This window comes from Balearica regulorum, chromosome 20, assembly GCF_011004875.1.
Source record: "Balearica regulorum gibbericeps isolate bBalReg1 chromosome 20, bBalReg1.pri, whole genome shotgun sequence".
NCBI lineage: Eukaryota > Metazoa > Chordata > Aves > Gruiformes > Gruidae > Balearica > Balearica regulorum.
Window position 1 is genome coordinate 12,010,012 of NC_046203.1, and position 18,530 is coordinate 12,028,541.

The window sequence follows — 18,530 nt, forward strand, 5'->3', positions numbered from 1 at the left end:
CTCTCTTCCCCTCTTCCCCTGTCCCCCATCCCTACCTGTCCTGAGATGCTCCCCCAGGACCTCAGGGGAGGAGGTCGCAGAAGGGCTGTGCCGTTCTGGGGCGCTGCCGCCGTTCCGTGGGGAGCATCAGGGGCCTGAGCAACCAGCAGCTCCCCAGCCAGGTCCCAGCAGCTGCTGGTGGCTGTGGAAGTGGGAAGGGGCTCACCTTTCAGAGACAGACGCGCTATCGGATCTGCTGCCGGGAAGCCAAGCCTGGGAGATTGGGTTACAAGCAGCCAGATAACAAAGACCTCCGAAATCTAAGCCCCAGGAGCAGTCATTAACCATCCATCTCTGCTTCATTAGCAGAAGAAACCATCCCCGTGAGGCCAAGGAGCTCTGGGCTTCACTGTGGGTGGAGAGGGCTTGGACATCGACCATACCTGGATGGCAGCTTCAGAGTCCTCCACATCCTCAGCCATCTCCTGTGGCCAGGCACATCTAGGCAGATGTTGGCCCGCAGAGACACCCCATTGCACTCCAGCCCAGGCATCCCCAGGTGGCCTGGGCTGCAGGGACAGCTGCGACTGGAGCGGGAGGGCACAGTGAGGCTCCGGGGAGGGGGGGTGGAGGGGCTGGGGCTGGTGCAGGGACACTGAGGCTCCAGCCTGGTCTGAGCTGGCAGTGCCCACGCGTGGGGTGATGCTCCTCGTCCGGTGCCTGGGGGTGACCACTGCCACAGACACATCCTGCTCTTCCATCTGGGGCTGCAGGCTCTTGCACTGGGGGCTGAGTTACCCTCGGCTCTGCCAGAGCCATGCTCAGCACGAGGCTGGGGAGAGCTCAGCACCCCTCGGTGACACCTGCAAGGTTCATGACAATGCATGACCCAGGGGAGGTGACAGCACCAGGCTGGTGGCAGGTTCAGTCCCTGCAGCTTGCCAGCCCCCTGCACGGCCCTTGGTCTAGCAGCAATGCCACAGCCTCTGCACAGAGGGGAAGATTTAAAACAGGGCGTTTGGTAAGGGGACACATCCTGGACCCAGGATCCTGGAGAAGAAAAGCACATCCTGGAGCCAGGGCAGGACTGCCAGGACACCCAGCAGCATTTCTGCGTGGGAGCAGGAGAGGGCAGCAGCTCCTGCTCCAGGCAGGAGCAGGCAGTAATGCAGGCAGGGAGGCAGGCAGTGCTCTCCTGTGCTACCTGCTTACCAAACACTTCCGCAGCCCTGGGGCCATGTTTCCAGAATTCCTCAGCAGCAAGAATTGGGAGTTTTGGAAACCAAGAGCCTCATAGGGTCACCAGGATCTGCAGAAAAACTCAACACCTTGATGCCGGTGCTTGGGAGCAAGGCAGCAGAGCCAGCAGCACAGCCCCTTTCGGGGCACAGTGGTCATACCCTGACACAGAATCCTGATACATCCTCTGTCACAGGTTTCCCCAGGCAGTGCACGTGGGGTGCGTGTGCCCTTGGGTCCACAGGTGCGGGGATGGCACCCTATGGCAGGGCTTTGCCCTCCCCTTACCGGGCTGGCGGCAGGCAAGGGATGGCAGGGCAGCTGGCTTGGGACGGGGCTGTGCTGGGTCAAACCCACTGGCCGAGGTGGGGACAAGGGCTGTGTGCCCTGGGCAGGTCAGGAACCAGCTGCATGGGATTCCCACTGTGCCCTGACATCTCAGGGTACCACCCTGCGTGCCTGCAGGGTGGGTGGCAGCACCCTGGATGCCAGCAGCCAGGGCAGAGCTGGTGCCCAGACAGGCACAGCGTGCTCCCTCCAAAGCCGTGTGCTCAGGGATGTGCAGGCAGCTGGGTGCCTGGGGATGTTAGGGCATGTCCCAAAGCTGGCAAGAAGTCACTCTCCCACCCAAAGCACAGTGGTGGCCTGGCTCACGTGCCGCGGGGCAAGGTACGGAGCCAGCAGGCGTCAGTCCCTTTGGGCCATAGGAAGCCCTGCCCAAATAGACTGTATGGGTGAGAGGGATGGAATTGGCTCCATGCACAGCTGGGGGTACTCCTGGCACTGCCCAGGGGCACTGACCCTCCCTTGGCTGCCTCTCCTTGAAGAAATGTGTGCGCGCGCACACACACACGCACGCACCTTCCCTGCCCTCCTACCGCATTCCATCCCCTGCCCATCTGCCCTCGTGTCCCCCTCCCAGATGCCAGCAGAGCAGTGTCCCGTCAACAGGCTGTGCCCAGCTGCCCTCAGCCACTTCTGCCCATTGCGTGCAAGTCCCTGGTGCGGGATTGCACACCCCAGCTCACCCACCCTGCACCCCACAGGCAGGGCTTGGGGCGGGGGAGCCCTCGGTGACATGGGCTGTGCATCTGCCAAGCTGTGCAGGGTGACACGGAGGGGCATGCTGCCTGAAACCAGCTTCCAGCCCTGCCAAAACACCCAAATCCAGGCACAGAGAAGGCATAGCTGCAATCAGCAACTACATGCATGGGTGGGAAATATATTTTCTTGTTCCCAAGACTCATCCCTGAGAGCTGTAGGGACCTTTGGCACAGCGGGGCAGGGAGCAGCACCCTCAGGAAAGGGCAAAGGTCTGATCCAGATGAGCCAGAGCTGTGCATCACCACCCACGCTGCAGATAAAGGAGATGGCAATCACCCAGCACAACCCTTTGCACCCCTGAGCATTCGTGAAAGATGAAACACACCCATGGGACTCTGCACGCAGCTGCTCATGTCACCCTGAAGCAGAATCCCCTGTCCACTGTCCACACACACCACCACCACCACCACCCCCTGGCTTTCCTGCTGCCTCCAGCTTAATCATTGCCCCGGTGTCTGGCAGGCAGTGCTCTGCCCTGCCTGGCCTCTCCCACCTTGTTTGCCATTGCCCCAAGGTTAGGCACCATGAAGGGCAGCGGTGACACATGGCACTGCCGGCAGATGCTGCACCCTGCCACTGCCTTGCCAGGGCCAGGCCATCCCTCACCCCCACCCCTGCTGATGGCCAGCCCCACCAGCTCTGCCAAAGGCACCACACCCCCCTTGGGGACAGTTTTCCCTCCCCCAAACTGTGTTTCTCCCTGCAGAGCATGTCGGATCCCCAGGGCACCAAGCAGCCTCTGCGGGATGCAGGTTTCAGCCAAGACAACGTGGTGACACCACGTCCCTGCCCAGCCGCACGGCGGGTGGGCTCTGCAGGGCAGGGCTGCCGTCGGGGCCACGAAAGCAAACAAGGGGTGGACCTGCCCGTCCCCATGCCAGCATTGCCCGCGCCCAGGCAGGACGAACAAGAGTGCTCCTTGTGCAGGGAGGGCGGCATGTAGCCGTGTCCCTGCCAACCTCCTCCGGCAAGATGCACACCCCCCAGCCACCCACCAGCATGGGACCTGGGCCAGGCAGAGGGGTCAGGGCTGGGGGGGGAACTGTCAGGGCTCCGCCCTGCACCTCTGCCAAGCCACTGCCACCCCAGCCCAGAAGCTCCCAGGGGTGGTGGGATTTCAAGGGTGGTGGGCTTCCAGGCAGCTGTGGACTCCCGGTGGTGGTGGGCTCCCAGGGGTTGTGGGCTCCCAGGGGTGGTGGGCTCTGTTCCGGTGGGATCTCAGTGGTGGTAGGATCCTCATGGTGATGGTCTTCCAGGCAGTAGTGGGCTCCCAGTGCTGGTGGGCTCCCAGTAGGTTGCAGCCAGCTGTGGCAGTGCCACAAAGCCCACCCAGCTGGCCCAGCCAGGAACCGCCCCCTTCCCCAGCCCCCCCAAAGCCTGGCGTTCTCTTTGCAAAAGACAGGACAGTCATCCAGCTTGGCAGGGTCGGGCTGAGCACCAGCCAGCGTCCCCAGGCAGGCAGGAGCAGGCTGTACTGGAAAGGCCTGGCCGAGGGGAGCGTCAGGCCCAGGCTGGCAGCAGGGCGGCAGGCAGCAGCGAGCTGAAGAGCTCAGCGTGCTGCTGCTGCTGCCGCAAGTCAGCAGTGCAACGGTTAAGCCTGGTTTGAGGGGAGAAGAGAGGGCTTTGTGCCCCCTGCACTCCCCTTACATAACCCACCAGGATAAGCAAGAAGTAACACGGGAATCCCGGAAAACCCAGGGCGGAGGGAAGAGGCATACCTTGGCAAGGGAGGAGACGGCTGTAATTTTATTTGCAGCACCCTGAAGTCATCTGCTAACACACACACTCTTTCCAAGCCCCTGCCCCTGCAGACCAGTTTCTGCAGCAGCCGCGGTGCTTACGCAGCTGCCGCCTGGCAGCACGGCCGCCCGTGGGACGCCAACACAACGGCAGGCTTGTTCCAGGTCGGCGGCGCCAGCCCCAGCCAAAAACCCAGCCTGGAGCCGCCCCACCACACTGCAAAGAGGCCAGCGGGCTCCTCACCCGCCTTCCTCAATGCCCAGGGGGTCGCAGAACGTGAACGATGGGGGTCTGCATCTCAAACGGGGTGCCCCAGTGCTACCCCGCTGCTGGAACTGAGCCAGCCCTCCGCACTGGACCCAGCCCCAAGGTGCTGTGGAGCCCCGAGCCAGGATGCAGCTGGGGCAAGGGGTTGTGCCCAGCACCCCACAAGCCTGGCAGGGGCCAGGGGTTTCCTGGCACTGGGATGTTAACACCCACACCCGTGCTGTGCTGTCAGGTGCTGCCCTGGAGCCCTGCCCAGCACTCTGCCACGCTTTGCCTGTCTGTCCTTCCTGTCTCCTTCCCTCTGTCCCATGGGCAGTGTGGCGAGGAGGAGCAGCACCCAGCTGGAGCTTGGCACAGGGCGCTGCAGCGTCCCCATGACAGGTGGGGGACACCGCTCAGTTCTGGGGAGGTGAGTCCCCATCCCATCTGGGGCATGTCCCTGGCTCCTCTCCACGGCTCCAAGACAGCAACAATGATGCCTTCTTCTGCCAGACGCACAGGACTGCCACCATCCAAACCTACCCTCCGGCAGGATCTCAGGTTCAAAGTGCTGCCCCATCCCCAGTGTAGACACTTCTCGATGGCATCTGCGTTGGCACACATCATCCTCAAGGCTCCCAGGCCTCAGCGGGGCAGAGGGGACCTGTCCTTCTCCCCCAGGCCCCACACTGGGCTCTCAGGACCTGGCAGGTGCCCATCACCGGCATATCTGGCTGCAGAGCTCACGGGTGAAAAGCAGTGGCAGAGTTTAGGCAGTGCCACCTCAGCTGCCAGTTCTGCCAGGCACCAGGTCAGCTCCCTGGGGTGTCCAGGCTGGGCAGCCACGTCCCCATAGGGCCATCTGGCCCCATCCCATGGTCAGCACTTTCTGCGGGCGCAGCAAGGGCCCTTAGGAGACGACGCAGCAGCACTTTCTGCAGCAAGGGCAGCACTTGCAGCAGCTGCATCCCCCGCCGGCCTCCTGCTCCTGGCCCTTGGGTGGCTTGTCCAGGGTGACAGTGTAGAAGGAGTTGGGCGATTCCCCGTTGGGCATCTTCAGGCTGGCATAGGGGTTGTAGGGACGGGACCGGGACTTCTCCGTGGAAATGGTTGGGCTGTTCCAGCTGCCCTCCTGCTCCTCCACGCCATAGGTGGGCACGGCTGCAGGGTTGGCGATGATGGTGGGCTCGTCCTTTAGGTAGCAAGTGATGAAGCTTTGCTGGAACTGGTCCCGCGGGATGTTGACGCTGGCATACGGGTTCTCCAGGCTGACCCCACGATCCATCTCCCTGCTCATTGTCAGCACGTGTGGCCTGGCTGGTGTTGCCCACCTCCTGCAAGACAGAGACCCCATTAACCTGGAGTGCGGGGGGTGTCAGTTCTGGGGTTGTTCTCATGGCACTGGGAAGGGACCCCCCCAGCAGACCCCACTAGTTTGGGAGCAGGGTGCAGAGCTGTGCTCCCCTGTCCCTGCCAATCCCAAGAGACCCCAACATGCAACCCGTACACTGCGGCCATGTGGCCCTGATGGCAGAGCCGGGAGGGGAGGCAGGAGGGGGTGATGCCTGGGCAGGGAGACATGGGAGTGGGCAGGGTGCTGGGGGGGGAAGGGGGTGCTGGGTGGGACACAGGGTGCAGGTAGGGCAGTGGGATGGGGTAGGGGCTTCTGGGGGGACACAGGTCTCAGAAGCGGGGGGCAGGCATTGGGGAGAGGAGGGGGAGAAAGGGGGTGTGGGGGGAAGGAGAGGCAGAGGCGGAGGAAGGAGAGGACAGGACAGGGGCGGTAGGGAAAGGGGCAGGTGATGCGGCAGTCGGGGGGGGGGGGGGGGAGAAGGGGAACCGGGGCTGGGGGGCTTGGGAATGGGGTCAGGCAGGGGAAGGGGAGCAGGCAGGAGAAGGAGGGCAGGCAGGGCGCGGTGGGTGCCGGGCAGCAGAGGGGAGGAAGGGCAGGGGCAGGGGGAGCAGGCAGGGAGCGGGCAGCCGGTCGCTCCCGGCACTCACCCACCGCGCAGCTCCGGCCGGCTGCGGGGCCGCTCTGCCGCTCGCTGCGCTTCCTCCTGCACGGCACGGCCCACCCCGCCCGGCACCGCCCCGGCCCGACACCGACCGCCCGGCACGGCACGGCACCCACTGCCCGGCACGGCACCCACCGCCCGGCACGGCACGGCACCCACTGCCCGGCACGGCACCCACCGCCCGGCACGGCACGGCACGGCACCCACTGCCCGGCACGGCACCCACCGCCCGGCACGGCACGGCACCCACTGCCCGGCACGGCACCCACTGCCCGGCACGGCACCCACCGCCCGGCACGGCACGGCACCCACTGCCCGGCACGGCACCCACTGCCCGGCACGGCACCCACCGCCCGGCCCTGCTCGCGCCTGCACTGGGCACTGGCAGCAGGCAGGGGGCACAAGGAACTGGGCACCAGTACCAGGCACCGGACACCGGGTGGGGGGCACTGGGCAGTGGGAACTGGGCACTGGCAGCAGTACTGGACAGGGGCACTGGGCACCGGGCAAGACCACCAGTACCAAGCATCGTGCACTACGCACCAGCACTAGCGACTGGTACCAGGCACTGGGCACCGGCTCTGGCACCAGCAGTGGATACCAGCACCAGCGCGGGCACTGGTATCGTGCACTGGCACCAACACCACACAGTGTGCACCGCACAGCCGGCAGTGGTACCATGCACTGGCACCAGTACAGGCACCAGTACAGCACCAGCACTGTGAGCTGTGCGCGGGGCAGTGAGCTCCAGCACCGTGCACTGGCACCAGCACTGACACCACACCCTCGCACTGGGGGGCAGACAGGGGCGGGGGGTGAGGGGGCACCACACACCATGGGCCTGTAGGAAGCTGCGACCACCAAGCACCAGTCAGTAGGCAGAGGGTACTGAGTACCATGCTGTGCTGGGTTGACCCTGGCTGAGGGCCAGGTGCCCCCCAGAGCCGCTCTGTCACTCCCCTCGTTCACCAGACAGGGGAGAAAAGGTACAACCAAAAGCTTATGGGTCGAGATAAGGACAGGGAGAGATCACTCCCCAATTATCCTCACGAGCAAAACAGACTAAACTGAGAGAGGAAATTCATCTAATTTATCACTAAGCAAAACAGAGTAGAGGAATGAGAAATAAAACCAAATCTGAAAACACCTCCCCCCACCCCTCCCATCTTCCCAGGCTCAACCTCACTCCCGGCTTCAACCTCCGCCCCCCCTCAGCGGCACAGGGGGACGGGGAATGGGGGTTGCGCTCAGTGCAGCGCACGGTGTTTCTGCCTCTTCTTCATCCTCGGGGGGAGGACTCCTCTCATCGTTCCCCTGCTCCAGCATGGAGTCCCTCTCACGGGAGACAGTCCTTCACCAACTTCTCCAACGTGAGTCTCTCCCACGGGGTGCAGACCTTCAGGAGCAGACTGCTCCAGCGTGGGTCCCCCACGGGGTCACAAGTCCTGCCAGCAAACCTGCTCCGGCGTGGGCTCCTCTCTCCACGGGGCCACAGGTCCTGCCAGGAGCTTGCTCCAGCGTGGGCTTCCCACGGGCCACAGCCTCCTTCAGGTGCCTCCACCTGCTCCGGCGTGGGGTCCTCCACGGGCTGCAGGTGGAATCGCTACACCCCCTCATCCTTCCGCCATGGGCTGCCGGGGGACAGCCTGCCTCACCATGGTCTTCACCACGGGCTGCAGGGGGATCTCTGCTCCGGCACCTGGAGCACCTCCTGCCCCTCCTTCTTCACTGACCCTGGTGTCTGCAGAGTTTCTTACATCTTCTCACTCCTCTCTCCGGCTGCAAAAGCTCTCCCTAACTATTTTTTTCCTTCTTAAATATGTTATCACAGAGGCGCTGACTGGCTTGGCCTTGGCCAGCGGCGGGTCCCTCTTGGAGCCGGCTGGCATTGGCTCTATCAGACACAGGGGAAGCTTCTAGCAGCTTCTCACAGAAGCCACCCCTATAGCTCGCCCCCCCCCCCCCCGCTATCAAAACCTTGTCACGCAAATCCAACACACGTGCGCAGGTCCTGAGCACTGAGCAGGGGACACCAGGCACCCGCACCCACTGCACCCCCTGGCAGCCCCCAGACCCACCTGCCAGGCTCTGCTTGCCCCTACAGACACCCAGGTCCCTGCAGCCCAGGGGTCCCTCACACCCTGCCTGGCTGCGCCCCACCTCTCCAGCCCTGACTTCCCAATACCAGGTCTCTGCTGGGGTTCTCATCCCTCCAGATGATCTCTGGGCTCCCGGGAGGGCAGCCAGAGGGGCATGAACTGAGTGTGCTGGACCCAAGCGGTCTGGTGTGTGCCTGGGCATCACGAGGAACTGTGGTGGGCTGTTGGCTGTGGTGTGAACCTCCGCCCACCAACAGAGCCTTTTCCAGGACAGGTTTGGGGTGCCTGCCCCCAGGGCGTCGTTGAAGGGTGAAACGCATGAGGCGGGATGGAATGAGAGACATGGCTGGTGCAAGGAAAAGGAGAGGGATGCTGGCACATGTGCCAGTCTCTGGAACCAGAAGTGCTGCAAGAGAAAAGATGCAAATTTCCACCTGCAACCAGACAGGAGAGAACCTGTGTGAGCCCCAGCCCTTGGTCCTCCTCTTGTGTGAGGCTTTTTGGAATATCCCAACTGAAAACCCATCCCAGAGGCCAGGCCCCATTGCCACACTCCCACCATCACAAAGCCAGTGTCCCTGTCCCCATCATCACCGACTGCCAGGGCTCCTCTGCTTCCCTGGTGTTGCCTTGTCCCACTCACTGGTACCTGCTGGGCCTGTGGAGGGGCTCTGGGGCAGCGTCAGCCCTGGCAGGACAGTGGCAGGGCTGCAGGCAGAGCAGGGCTGCCCACAAGCTCCCCAGGTTTGTGGCTTCCCACCAGCAAGGAAAACACCAGTGCTGGTGGAACTGGGCCCAGCACCAGTATGGGGACACAATATGCCCAACTGCCAGAAGCCACGGCTGTTCCCAGCCTTGCCCACAGCCCCGTGGGCCACGGCCACCCCCTGCAGCTCCTCTGCAAGGGGCTGTTCCCCTGGCATCCCCTCCTGCCACCCCCCACAGGGTTGGGGCTTTCAGCTCTGACGTGGTCCCAGCACGCCTGCCCCATGGCTCCAGTTGTGGCTGGCAGGAGATGGCCATCCCCAGACGGATTTACCTCAGAGCAAGAGCTGAGCCTTGAGGGGACGGGGGAACCATGGAGACCAGCCTGCCAGCCAGGACAGCTGGGTGGAAGGCAGCTCAGGAGCATCCCAGCCCCACATCCGGATCTGGCACCCTCCTTCGGGGCAGCGGGAAGTACCAGCCTGGGTCCCCTCAGTGCTGATGTATCCCCCGGGGAAGCTGCAGGGAACGGTGCAGGGACAATGGGAGACACTGCCAGCCCAGCCTGGGGAAACAAGGCTTGGTGGGGATATGGCACCGCCACAGCTTCACTGCTCTGCTCTGCCCTGGGCAGGACACCCACGTGTGCCCTGTGGGTCCTGAATGGGCACTTTGCTGAAGGTTGCAGGACTTCAGGCTTCTCAGGAGGGTCCTTACTGCTGGGTGGCCACAGCCAGCCCTGCCAAGGGCTCCAGTGCACAATGTCCCTGCTTCTGGGTGCTTGGGGACAAGGTGGGTTTTTCTGGGAGCCTGTGTCCAGCCAGTTGCCCTGTCCCCAGGGTGTGGGACACAGCTCCAGTCCTGCAGCTGGACGATCTCTGCTGTGCTGGTGGCTGAGCATACCATGGGATGGGACAGCACCTCCACGGGTCACCTACTCCAGCCGTGTCCCCGCCGTTTGACACTGCTGTGATGTCCTCAGCCACTGTCACCTTTCCCATCACCAAAACCCCAAAACTGGCTTGTGCTGGGCCCCAACATCTTCCCACAAGGGTCCTGTGCAGAAGCCCATCCCCCCTGGGAGCCCCAGGGATGCTGGGGCCGGGGCCGTGCGCATGGGGCCAGGGCAGGCCAGGGGTCGGGCACAGGGCAGAGGGTGCCCCAAATTGCAGCTGAATCATCCCGGGATTGAATTAACATTTCCCACAGCACTTTGCATTCCTTCCTTCTGGCCATTGCCACACTTCTCACCTGCACTGAGGAGCTGGGGCTGCACAGGCTGGCCAGATCCTGCTCTCAGCCATGCCCACCACTGCCCTGCCTGGCCAGCCTGGCGCCAGGTGAGTGGGGACACTGGGCTGGGGGCTGCACCCTTGGCACCCACAAAGCAAGCAGGAGAGCTCTGGAGAATGATGAGACCCTGCCTGGCCCTGGCAGCACTATCTCTGTGATGGGGGATGGATTCTGGGGGATGCTGAGCTGGCTGGGCACCCAGTGGTCAGAGTGCCCTGCTGCCAGCACCCTGCCTGCCTGCCCACTGTGGCTGGTCCCTCTGTCCTCAGCCTGCTGGGCTTGCAGCTCCCAAAGTGTGGTTTGCCCTGTAAATAGACTCAGTGACCTCCCAGGGCGTGGAGGGAAGGGAAGAGGGAGGTCTGGGAATTTTTTTTTGAGAAGTCGGGAGATCAAAACCTCTTCTGACCAGCTCTAGCACTGGGAGAGGGACCCCGTGCAGCTCTGTGCCTCAGTTGCCCCACTGAGGACTGAGAGTAGGGGTGCAGCAGAGCATGCGCGGGGCATAACCAACATCACAGCAGCCAGCTCTTGGGTTTTGAAAGCACCTGCACAGACACCCCCAGGGCATCTCTGCTCCTGCAGGGCTGTCCCCAGGAGAGCCACCGGCAGCCCCTGTCCCTTTGCTGGGCCTCACTGCTGCCAGGTTTTCCCATCTCGAACTGTCTCCCCAGAGAAAAACTCACATATTTTGCTAAGCAGGCATAAAAAAAGAGGCAGCATCATCCCAGGTGTCCTGCCGTGACCCCAGCCCTGCCTGCCCGTGCACGGTGCGTCCCAGCTCGTGCGGGGGATGTCGCTGTGGCACTCTCCAGCAGTGAGTTTCTCTTCCTCCCGGTGCCTCAGGACTTGCTCGTTTTGGCTTTTTGCCCCAGATTTTCACACGCGGCTCTGCTCGCAGGCAGCTGCGATGCTGCACGCCTAGCGCAATGGGGGACCCTGAGACCCTGCAGCTCCAGGGGACCCCAAGACCGTGCAACAGCACCCAGTGTCCTCGGTGCCATCCCTCTCCCGAGGTGAAACTTGTCTCACAGCACCTCTGAGCTTTTTGGGGTAGGGACATCCCACATGCAACTGCCCGGGGCTGTGGACCCCACACAAACTCTCTGAGCAGGGTGTTAGCTTTAATCTGAAGTGCCTCTGCCCCAGCTGCTGTCCTTCCCTGGCATCTCGCCACAGCAGTTCCCATCTCACAGGCACCTCCTGGATAATCTCGTTCCTCGCAGGCTCTGGCACCAGCTCTGCAGTGGCTAGGCTGGTTGCAGTCTCGTCTCGAGAAAGCCCTTCCAGCCTCTGCTGCTGCTCTCCTGGTCCAGATCTGGCCACCTTCTCCTTCCCAGCCTCAGTTTCCTGATGGCCAATTTGTTCTTGGGCCAACAGCATCTTTAATAGCTCCTTTCCTCCTGGCCGTGGGCACAGCGGTGACGTACCTGGAACCACTCCGGCAGCGAGGACTGCGGCAGCACATTCCCATTGCTGCTGGTGGGGATTGGGTTAGCCCGCGTCCTCTGGCAAGGAAAGGGAACAGGAGCAGCTGTATCCTCTGTGGACACTATAAGGTCCCTACCTGGCCAAGACAGCCACCATGGCACCTGCCATTTGGGCTGCTGCCTAAAGGCAAGGTGTCCCCAAAGCCTGATGAATTCAGGGTCACGGCAGCATCCCCCTTTTCCTCCATGGGAGAAGTTACAGCTGAGTTTTCTTTCTTCTGGCAGATGCTGAGAACGTGGAAGAGGAGGAGGTTCTGGCACATCAAGGGACCATGAGGACAACCCTCCCTGGCTTCTGGGGACCTCAGGGACAGCTCAGAGGGTCCTTGTCCCAAAAGGCCCCTGTGGCAGAGACCCTTTAAATGCCCAAGTGCGGGAGGGGCTTTGCACAGAGCTCCCACCTGCAAACCCACATGGGCCAGTGCCCCTACGAAGTGTCCTACCCACAGGGATGGCTTCAGTGACACCTCCATCCTCATCAAGCACCAGTGCACTCTCATGAGTGTCCATATCAGCGCTCCCAGTGCTCCCTTCAGCCTCAACACCGACCTATTGCAGCACCAGTGGGCACATGTGGGTGCTGCTGTTGGACAGGGACGTATCCAGCCCCTGCCCCTGCAGTGTGTGGGGCAGTGCTCATCACTGGGGTCTTTCCTCCAGAAACAGCACCTTGGAAATGTGGGTTTGTGTGTAATGGGAGCTGGGAAAGGGGAGTCCCACATGAGAGGGAGGTTGTCATCACATGCAGCCAGCGAACACACTCGGAGAGGTTGAAACGCTGGGACCGGCTGCCCTGGCTGCTCTGGCAATGTTGCAGGAGCTCTGCCCGACACCGTCCCTTGCTGGCCCCAGAGCATCATGGCATGGGGCAGAGCTGCATCTGGGCAGTTCTGGGCCCCCGGGCACTGAGGATTGTCCCGCTGTCCCCCCCGGATGGACAGATGGACAGGACGAACAGCCCCAGTGCCAGGCTGCACCCCATGGGCAGGAAGGTGGCTCCAGGTGTGCCTCTCCTTGCTGGCAGGGAAAAATGGGCATCAGCCCCCTCCCCAGGAGTCCTGCAGTGCACGCAGATGGAGGTAAGTCAGTCCTTCAAATTCAGCGTTATTCCCCAGGAGGGAGATTCAGGCTGAAATCTGCCCTTTTCAGCACTGAAAACATCGTTCCCTGCTCTTTGTCCCCAAAATTGGTCCGTCCTGCAGGAGAAATGGAGGGAAGCTTGGGCACGGCAGAGTTGTTTGGTGGTTTTTGGTCTGGTGCAGGCAATGGAGCAGATCTGCATCAGCACAGCCCCAGCCCAAGCAGCCACACCTCATCTAGAGCCTGAAGTTCAAACATTTAACTTCTTAGCAAGATACAACTCCAAATTAAGCTCCAAGAGCCACATCCAGCAGTCTCATCTGGCTCCTTGGAGGGTTTATAGCTGATGGAGAATCCCCAGATGGAAAAGCTGCTGCATCCAAGCCCAAGATGCTGTTTTGGAGTTGCCCCATGTTGGACTTCCTGAGCTGGGAGCTGGTGGGTGCTTCAGAGCTCTGCACCCCTTAGGAGTCAACAGAGGAGCCAAACTAATGCGTAGCTATTTGTTGCTTAAAACCAGCCTAGTTTCCTGAAATTGCTTGCAGGGGAAAAAAGAATCAACAGTAAAAAAAACAACAGAAAGCTCAGTGCCCATCCACGCAATGTCCTGTGCTAGGAGAGGTGATGGAGAGGTGCCACACTGCTTCCAGAGAAAGGGGCTCCGTGTGGCCCAGGAGACAACCTCTGTGATTTGAGGAGGACCCTGAGAAAACCAAGAGAAACAGGAGAAAAAGCTAACCTTCACTTTCCTTTTTTTTTTCTTTTAACAGTCCCATGAGCTCACTTACAGCCCGTACTGGCTGCCAGCAGCCCAAAAATGAGGGGGCAGACCCGCAGCGGGGGCTGGGGGCTGTGATCCCAGTGTAGGCAGCTGATGGCAGGTCTGGAGCCCAGCGGGTGCTGCAGGGGTAGGAGTGTCCCCAGCCGTGGGACATACAGCCAGGAGGAAAATGCTGGGCTCAGCAATTCCTGCAATAGTCATCCGAAAAAGATCTTGGGTCTTTGCAGCGGCACCATGGCAGGGTACCCACGGCCCCCAATCCTGCAAGATTTTAGGACTTTTTGTAGGATATCAGTCCCTGCAGTGATCTCATGGAATGCTTCAAAATGCCAAAGCTTCACACACAGCAGAAGGGGCATTTATTTTGTTAATAAAAACAAACCAGAAAGGCACGGGCACATCCTGCTACTGGGCATCCTTCCCCTGGGGACAGGCATGTGTGTGGTGGCATCCAGGTCGGTGGAGCTTCCCCAGCCCCAGCTCCTCCCAGGGGCTCTCCCAGGCAGCAGGACACAAAAACTCAACGACAGGTCGTGTTTGCTGGTTGTTTCCCTTCAGCTCCCGAGGAGACGCAGTGCCGTGGCACAGGCACAGGAGGGTGATGATGCTCTTTCCAGCCCAGTAGTAGCAGGGGACGAGGCCGAGCTGCATTTCCTAGAGGGAAAGGTTTTGCAATCAGCTGGGGGAGCAGCTCAGTGAGAGCCCCCAACGCAGATGGTGGCTTCTCACCAAAGCTTGGTGGGACTGAAGACATTTCTGAAGCTAAGGAGAGCTTGTAGGTGGTTGGTGTGTGAAAAGGGTGTGGGGATGAGTTGAGCCAGGGGAGTAATGGGAAGCCAAACCTCAAATTCAGGCTGTGTGAAACAAAGCCAGATGGGTGGGATGATTTCTTTCGGGACATCACAAGGCTCCCTCTGTGGGCCTCTCTGCTGTGCGAGGTCTTCTCCAAGGTGTTTGCCTTGATTCTTGGCTGCCTCCTCACTAAAAAGGAGAGCAAGGCTGGGGGGGGATGGAAGGAAGCCCAGGGAGCGGGAGGCATTAGTGGGGTGAGCATCTGTAAGGGGAACCCCATGGGGTGGGTGCCAGCAGGCACAGGGGCCCAGCTGGGCACCCGGCAAGTGGGGAGGGGACACTGGGGGCTGTGGGCATGAGGGTGCCATGGGGGGGCCAGTGGTGCATCTCTGAGCGGTGATGTAGGGACTACAGACCAGCGCACAGGGACAAAGCTGACAGGGACGGGGGGGTTGGGGGCTCATGGCCGCTGCAGTTTGTGCTCCATGCCCTTCAGCGCCCCATTTCCAGCGCCCTGGGTGGGAAACCCCAGCACAGTTCCCAGGCCAGGCTGGCAGCATGTGCTCAGCATCCTGTCCCACGGGTCCCAGCACTGAACCCGCCCTTGGATGCAGCAGACACATGGGCACGCAACCTGGCAGCCCCGCAGCCGTGCCCCATTGCATGGGACCTCGGCACCCACACGTGCCCAGTGTCCATGTGTGGAGTCGCAGCCTTGCACTGCTTGTCTCCAGGTGGTCTGCCTGAGTTTTCTCAGTTCTTGGTTCCCTCTCAGAGAATGCGATGTGTCCCAAAGGATGGCGGCAGCTTCTAAGGCAAAGTGGAGCCTGGAAATGACCTGCAAAAGCTGCTTGATGGGAGGCATTGCCTGTGGTGCCAGGATGTGTCCCGTCACTTGTGTCAGCACATGGGCTGCAGGCACTGGGGGGCCCTGGGCCATGCACCCATCCTGCAGCAGGCCCAATCCTGCCCTTGACACTGGCTCCTGGGATTCAGCTCCGTACCAAGGGGCAACACAGACTTCTCTGCAAATCCCCCCGAAGACTCTGGTGAACACCCTGAGGCAAGAGCACATTCCCCGAAAGGACTGGCAGCTCCCCACATCTGACAGGATCCATCGGCAGCTCCGTCCTGCACGTGCTGCGCTCTCCCAGTGTGACACCTCAGCCACCCGCAGGCCCGTGAGTGGGGGACAGGGACATCGGGAGCACTGTGGGGACATGCAAAACGCAGCGGGTGCTGTGCACGGCTGGGGCACAGGTGCACGTGTAGCGCGTGTGGGTGCTGGGCACCCATCCACCTGCCTGGTTCACCCGTGTGCTGGCAGGAGGGGTGAGGATGCTACAGGGGCACATTTGCAATGCCGGGTGCATTTGGGGTCCTCCAGGCCTGCGCTGCATGGCATCCACGTACGCAGGGGATGCTGAAGTGGTGGCTGTAGAGCCCAAAGACTTTCAGTTTAAGTCCCGCTCTGCCCTGGCAGGGGGATGCTGCATTCCTCAAGGATAACGAGTTGGATAAATAATCCGGTGTCCAGGCTGGCATGGTCAGAACCGGCATCGCACGAGTCAGCTGGTGCCTGGCCTGCTGCCTGCCTCTCCCTGGGCTCGCGCTGGCCACAGGAACCAGGAGAGGAGCCGGTTTCCTTATCACCCTCCCACACTCACCCTGCATCCCTCTCCCCTGTGGCTCCCCGGCCCGGCCAGCCCCCGGGTCACGCCGGGGCTTGGCAGCAGCGTGGGGGAAGCGTGCATTGTGGCTGCCCACTGTGGCCCGGCTAGAGGAGAAAGCAAGGATTTCCTGGCCTGGAGCAAGTCCTTCCTGTCTCCTCCCAGCAGCTGAGTGCTTTGGGGCTGAGAGCGGGCTGTTCCTGACAGGCTTTGGACTGGGAGCCAGTGGCTGCCCCTGCACGGAGCTGCCACCAAATATGCAAGCAAACAGGACACAAGCACGGAGCCATGGCGCTTTAGTTGACATCATCCTCCAGTGCCAAAATCTCCACACACCCCCCCACTCTGTCCTACCCATGTGCAGAATCCCCGCTTGGACAGAGCCTCCAGCCAACATGGAGATGTTCTCCTCCACACCCTCCATGCTTGCGCATCCTCACCTGCAATGTGCCATGGGAACAGGGGTGGTCTCGTGCCATTGCACGGGGACTTTAAGAAGGGCAATTCACCCATTGCCAACCGCAGCCCAACAGCCATGGCAGGTCGATGCTGCGGGATTTGTGTCCAACGGGCCATAACCTGCAGCTCCCTGCTCAGAGCCAGGCAGCAGCAAACAGCCAGGATGTCTTCCGCAGCTAAACACTCGGTTGCATGCAGAGACCTGGAAAATGGGCTGTAAGAGCCCCAGTTGGGGACACCTGGTTGGATAGCTCACACGCACAGCCACAGTTTTCCCCCCTCAAATGTCACTTCTCCTTCCTGTGAAGGAAGAAGCTGGGCTGAGGTGGGGGCAGCTGCTGGCACCCCCCTCTTGGTGGGCTCCCTGCAGGCACCGATTTTGCTTTTCCTGCAAACAGCCTCACTGGGTGATGTCGCAGCTTCCTCTATGCCACAACTGCATGGAGATCTTGTGCAGCAACTACACCTGCAACTACACCTGCTAATGGGGTTTTTTAGGACAAAGAACTGATTTCCTACTATTTTTCCATGATTCAAAGTTTCCGTTCCTGGGGATGGCTGTGACAGAAGGGCTGTTACCCATCTCCTGGCCTGGAGCATCCCCAGCACTTTGCCATCCTCCCACTTTGGCCCCTGCCCCAGGGGTGGATTGGGAACGGCACCATCCTGCCCCTGGTGAAGGCTTTCCCATGGCAGTCTGGGGATGCTCTCCCTGCGGGGAGCAGGCAGACCCTGCACAGCGCCCAGCTCCCAGCAAAGCCCTTGGCTCCGGCTCTCTCCCAGCGGAGGTCTGGTTTCTGTCCTGCTGTCTGCTTGTCCTCCCTCGCTTCAAACAGTCCCCGTTTGTTTGGCTCTCGCTGCCGGCTGGAGCCAGGGCCGCGTGCCTGGGCCGCCTGTGCACAACGGCTCCTTGTTCGCCGCCTCCCTCCCCGCTCGCCCCTCGCCTGCTTTAGCAATTATCCCAATTAGCCATGCCCTCTCCTTGCTCCCTGGCTGCACCACAGGCCCTTGTCCCTCCTGCTCCGTGCTGGTGGCAGCAGCAATGCTGCCCGCAAGGGGCCACCTCCAAGCCAGGGGGACATGGGCACCAGGGTGATGGCTGCTGGCTTCCCAGGTGGGAAACAGGTGGGTTGTGCAAAATCCAGGTGTTTGGGGCCCGTGCTGGATCCCAGGGCTCTCTTCAAACCTTTTTGGGGCTGGAGAAGGATGAGGAAGTGGTGCCTGGACCTGCAGCTCCTGGGATGCCAGCCCTGTGCCACTGGCATCTGACTGTGCTCCTTCAGATCGCCTTGGTGGGTGCTGCTTGTCCTGCCCCAACCATGCAGGGTGCTCCCCCTGCCTCGCTCCCCAGGAGCGTGGGTGCAGCCAGCCAGCTTCCTGCAAGCTACGACCCACGTGCCTCTGCAGCGGCACCGTCCTCCCACAGCCGCCAGCTCAGCAAGAGCCTGGGGCAGGCAGTTGAGGTTTCCACCTGCTGACACAGGCTGGGGCAGCCGTGCGGCCCCACAGAGCGGGGCTTTCCGCAGCAGTTCCTGGCAGGGCTGTGTTTTGGGGCCACCTTCCTTCCCCTCTGCCCTCCTGAGCCCGTAAAGAAGCCGGGGTGCTGGGGAGGTGCTGGATGCAGGAGCATCCCCATCAGCAGAGCCTAGCGGGATGAGTGGGGCCATTTATTCCTGCACCCTGGCAGTGGCTTGCACATCCCCCCAGATCTGAAATCCAGGGCAGACAAACCCCCTTATCCTCTCCCCATGGTCCTGAGCCACGGCCAGCCCCTGCCATGGTCGCTGCAGCATGGCAGGCTCCTGCCCGCACTCTGCCAGCGGCACCATGCTGCAGCCATG

General features: G+C 61.7%; 1 protein-coding gene across 1 annotated transcript; it reads right to left on the minus strand.

Annotated features, from left to right (window-relative positions):
- Nucleotides 1-4,063: 4,063 nt before the first annotated feature.
- On the minus strand, nt 4,064-6,342 carry LOC104639394 (uncharacterized). Its single transcript, XM_075772308.1, has 2 exons — nt 6,310-6,342; nt 4,064-5,642 (listed from the first exon to the last, which is right to left on the minus strand). The coding sequence occupies exon 2, from the start codon at nt 5,603-5,605 to the stop codon at nt 5,219-5,221; it is 387 nt and encodes a 128-aa protein (XP_075628423.1). The 5' UTR covers nt 5,606-5,642; nt 6,310-6,342; the 3' UTR covers nt 4,064-5,218.
- Between the last annotated feature and the right edge of the window lie 12,188 nt (nt 6,343-18,530).